This window comes from Bipolaris victoriae, assembly GCF_000527765.1.
Source record: "Bipolaris victoriae FI3 unplaced genomic scaffold scaffold_105, whole genome shotgun sequence".
In the NCBI taxonomy this organism is placed as follows: Eukaryota; Fungi; Ascomycota; class Dothideomycetes; order Pleosporales; family Pleosporaceae; genus Bipolaris; species Bipolaris victoriae.
The window spans coordinates 99,293-104,093 of record NW_014575287.1 but is presented as its reverse complement, the minus strand read 5'-3'; the positions used below and the strand labels follow the sequence as shown (position 1 = coordinate 104,093).

General features: G+C 48.2%; 3 protein-coding genes across 3 annotated transcripts; 2 read left to right on the top strand and 1 right to left on the bottom strand.

Moving 5' to 3' along the window:
• Window positions 1-1,574: 1,574 nt before the first annotated feature.
• COCVIDRAFT_109872 (hypothetical protein) lies at window positions 1,575-2,339 on the bottom strand (the record flags this gene model as incomplete). The annotated part of the gene is made up of 1 exon (XM_014697148.1): window positions 1,575-2,339. One exon carries the CDS (start codon window positions 2,337-2,339, stop codon window positions 1,575-1,577), a length of 765 nt encoding a protein of 254 aa, XP_014552634.1.
• Window positions 2,340-3,144: 805 nt separating this feature from the next.
• COCVIDRAFT_30057 (hypothetical protein) lies at window positions 3,145-3,562 on the top strand (the record flags this gene model as incomplete). Its single annotated transcript, XM_014697147.1, has 4 exons — window positions 3,145-3,196; window positions 3,251-3,258; window positions 3,383-3,487; window positions 3,539-3,562. 4 exons carry the CDS (start codon window positions 3,145-3,147, stop codon window positions 3,560-3,562), a joined length of 189 nt encoding a protein of 62 aa, XP_014552633.1.
• A 671-nt stretch (window positions 3,563-4,233) lies between these two features.
• On the top strand, window positions 4,234-4,801 carry COCVIDRAFT_30056 (hypothetical protein; the record flags this gene model as incomplete). Its single annotated transcript, XM_014697146.1, has 3 exons — window positions 4,234-4,257; window positions 4,309-4,666; window positions 4,731-4,801. 3 exons carry the CDS (start codon window positions 4,234-4,236, stop codon window positions 4,799-4,801), a joined length of 453 nt encoding a protein of 150 aa, XP_014552632.1.

Below are 4,801 nucleotides of genomic sequence, written 5' to 3'. Positions count from 1 at the left end.
CTTTTTTCTCTATCTCCTCCTAGTTTCCCCACCACAGTTCCAACAAACCCTCACTATATTATGCTCGAATCTGTTATGCAAATCAAATATCCCCTCCCCTTTCTCCTCTTACCTCCCTGTGTACCCTTCTCTCAACCAGAAAAAAATTAACATATTTGTGCAATAAACGTGGGAACAGATCCACGCCAAGATTCTCTACAACTAAGTCTATTCATTCTGACTTCGGTCTTGGTTATTCGTATCTATTCAACGTATACCGCATCAGACTTGACTCCTCAGAAAACAATGGCAGATCACACCCCAACCTGTCGGAACTGTGTACCCCCCCAAAAACAGAAAAGACTTCTCATTCAGAATAATGGGTTGTATTTCGTGTCATTCTTGGTTTTCACCTCATGCTTTCCAACAGTCCATCTGGAAATCCGCAATAATAGTCGAAAAAATTGGTAGAATAGAGAATATGTACAACTTCCCCCCCAGCCGCGGCCCCGACAACGGATGAATGATATACGGGAGAAGTAGAAAAGTCTCAAGCAGCGCAAAGGGGGCATGGCAGAAATGTTCTGTAGTTGGAAATAGAAAGTTTGACACACCTACTACTGTTCTGTTTCTCTGTGTTTTTCTTGTTCTAGCCCAGGTAAGCGCCTTGGGTATGCGTCTCGAAGGGTTGCAGATGGCGAAGTTCACTGGCAAACTGGACACTTGTACGATGGGAGGATTCCTTCTGATAGTGTAGTGTGGAAGTATTGTGCCGTTATGCGGGGGAAGTGTAGTAGAGGGGGACTTGGGAGGCGGGTAGATTGTGTGCATCGAGGACGAGGTGGGCATTTGTGGATAAATGGTATGGACGCGGGAGGGAGGTAAGGAGAGATGGAACCTTGTGTAGGATGATGAGGTGGACTCTTAGGTGCAACTGAGACTGATTGAGAAAGCGATATAGTAGAAGAGGAGAGGCGAGGGAGAAATATTCGGGATGGACATGGCTGTTTTTGACTATTCTCTTTCTCTTTTGTTTGGATTGAATCATATTGTTGTGTTACTCGTGTCGGACAAGGAATGATCCTCTTTTTTTTCATAGACCTGCGCATGAGGACTGATATGTAGAAGTGGCGATAAAGTGAAGAGCGCTCAACTAGTGCTCAAAGAGTAGACATCCAATATGTGGTAGAACATTATGCAGCGGCGAGGGGTTACAAGAGAAATGTATGATACACGTCGATATTACGGAAAAAAAGTATTCATTTTTACTAGAGTCCGCGTGGTGATGTTATGCATTAAGTGGTATAAGAATATATAATGAGGCGATATTTAATGGAGAGCCTGGTAATAATATGGTATGACGACGTTGTAGGCGAATCTAGTGTTACTGGGTAGTTGATAGGAAGAGGAGCAATCAAGATTATATGTACGGAAGACCTAGGAAAATAGAGGCAGGATGTCATGCCTAGTAACAATCAAATCGTGTACCATAGAGTCCGTAGACAACGTCATGTGACGGAAATCACAAGTAGAGCCTTTGGCTTCCACAACTTCCCATGTCTGATGTACGATCTAGTCGTGAATCATCAACAACCCTACAACTCAAACAAACCCTGCTCTTGCTGGCCAAGACCGAACCAGCTACTCAAGGTGCCCCACGCACTACTCTTCTCACCCGGCAACTGGACGCCATCAATCTCCTCTTGGGTAACGCTGAACCACTCCTCTTTTGGAATCCAGCCAATGTAAGCGCGGTCTCCAAAACCTCCGATCCAGTAAATATCATCAACAACCAGCCTCACCCACTTGCTCTCATGGATCCTGTTGCCTGGAAGCCACCACACAGCATCGGGGTGTTTCTTGACAAAGCAAGCCGTCACGCCTAGTTTCTCTACAGCATCCATATCAATGTCCTCCAAATGGCCTATGAGCGAGAAGCGGGGAAGCGATGCGGGACTGCGCCACTTATTATCTTGAGGGTGCCAGCGCATGCTCAGCGTGATGTTGGACCCGGCATCAACATTCTTGAAAGACGTAGCGATGGTGATGGCGAGAATGGTTGGGTTGCCGGACTCAGGTTCGCAGTCACCGAAATAGTCCATGAGACCTATGGGCGTGCCCGCCACTTCAGAGGGTCGTTGCTCGGTGGCGTGTGGCGCGCTGGGAAAGATGGTCGAAAGGGTGCCGATGTTCTCCAGGCGCATAATTCTGCGGGCTTGGACGGCGGATTCATGGACAGTAGGAATCTTGTAGTTGGGCTTTTCGGGGGCCGAGGGATTTGCGAAGAGGTGTTGTGGTGATGGGACGTTAGTAGCTGTGGTTAGGGCGATAAAGCCCAGAAGGGTGTTATGAAGATGCATTACGACGTTACTTGCAACTGTGCAGCTGGAGGGCAAGAACAAGGAGAATCAGGTGTAGGGTGGTGACAGTAAGCTATCAGTCAAGTGGTGGTAGAGGCAAACATCGACGCGTCCAAACGAAGCTACGGGACGCATCATGCGCATCATGCGATCGGCAGCGGGGATATCCGGCTGAGACTAGGCCGAAACCTATTTGGCAGTCCGACTGGAATGCGATAGCTTTGCGTATCGAGTCTTTGAAGCAGTTTATTCGAGGCATCTATATACCATGCAAGTGTAATTGGAGTCTCGCCGAGCATGTTTGTATAGGAGATCATAGTTCGTCAGCATTATCTTATCTGATCATCAGGCAGAGTGAAGGCGCGCTTTGCTGTGTATCGCGACATAGCTAGAAACACAGTAAGTCTCAATATCCACACCTCAAAATACCATAGAAAGGTAGCGCGTCTGAAATTGATCTTTTCAAATTCTGTTCATATTCGCAATCGTAATGTGCTGTTGCATCACTGTGTTGAAGATGGAGTTGCGCGCTAGTATAGCACGTGATCTCGGTTAATCCGCTGGTGCGCTCTTACACAGGCATTTTCAACACCATTGTCGCGGCCCAGCCATCCAACACCCAGCGACCGCACCCGCAAACTGTACGTATACCGCCAACCCCCGCAATCACAACTGCATCAAATCCGAGGCCTAGCGACAAAAAGCTTTTACAGCCCTCCCACCCGACGTCTAGAAACAAGAAGCACGCCCGCTAACAGGAGTTCGCCACCCTACAGACAAACTCGACTCATCAACAACCGCAAATATGGGAAAGGTTCACGGATCCCTCGCTCGTGCCGGAAAGGTCAAGTCTCAGAGTAAGTCTTGGCTCGTGTTGAAACGAAGATGAATGTCTGCTAACAAGTACTCAGCCCCCAAGGTAAGCATCCTTATCAAGACACGCCGTCCCGACCGAACGCACCACGTCGAACGACGACCTCGCAACCATGATAGGACCTAGGCTATGGATCATAATCATGAGAATTGATCTAACACCTCACCAGGTTGAGCCCCAAGAGAAGAAGAAGACCCCCAAGGGCCGCGCGAAGAAGAGGCTCACATACACCCGCCGTTTCGTCAACGTCACCATGACCGGTGGCAAGCGCAAGGTCCGTTGAGAATGAAAGCACCCATGACGAGTATATGCTGACGGAAAGCAGATGAACCCTAACCCCACCTCATAAGCCAAGCACGAGAGGAAGGGCGCATGAAACGAGCACGATGAGCTAGAGAATACGGTCATGAATTCGGTTTCCTCAGTACAGCTATGACTCTGGATCAGAGGGAGTGGGAATCACGGACGTCGCTACGGCACGTTCCTTTGCAGAAGCATGATCCCACACTTTGGGATGATGGGGGCATATTCATGGCGTAAATGTATATTCTGCTTTTTGCACGGCTGCATCACGAAATCCAGATGCTTGTGATTCCATGTCTATTGTCTCGACCGGTGATATTTATTACACTGCTCTTATGTGATGATTTTGTCTCCACTTTCGCCACAGGCCTACAAAATAGCTGATCTAGAGCTCGGCTCTATTCGCTGATTACAATCAAATATCTGTTTGATTTGCCTACTCTTGCTGACGGTCTTTTCTAGATTATATACATGATTCTCGTATTTTATATCATCTAATTTGATACAGTCATGACTATGGCGACCAATGATTAAGCATCTAGGCAACAGTACAATAGACGTCTTGTCGATAGCGCCTCCGCAGGAACTCCGACAGATGGGGTAGGCAGAAGCGAGACGATCTACGTCACACCCGAACCTCAACTCAAGCTGTCAAAGCACCATCTCGACTTCATTTGCAAACCTACCAGCTCGGCGTCAGAACACATCACTGCAAATATGTTCAAGCGACTATTTGGAGAGGTAAATTGATGTCTGCAATTCATTGGGAACTACTCATTGACTTTTCTTTAGCACGGCGCAAAGAATGTCGTAACTCTCTTCCATGCGCCTTCCAACCAAGCCTCAACGCGTGTCCTCACCCTACTCAAACAAGCTAATGCGCAATCTGTTGCACATGCAACCGGAGATCAAGCATCATCTCACCAAGCCCAAGACAAGGCTGAGCGCACAGAATTCGAGCTCGATGTTACAGAGGCACCACCTACCACCGACCAGCTCAAGAACATTCTGGACTACCTAGGCGGACCAAGCGCGGCAGGAAAAGTCATCAGTGGTGCAGAGAGCGAGAGCGATGCTATGCGACGGTTGAAGGCTGATGCCGCGACATTCCAACGACCGCTGGTCGTGGATTGGAACCAGGGCAAGGCGGGTAAGTTTAATCCACGACAACGCGAGAACCTACATTGCGATACTAGATTACTGACGATAGACAGTCATTGGTGAAAACGAAAGTGAAATCATGAAGCTGGTACGCTCAGTGTCGAAGGAAAAAGACAGCGCGTAG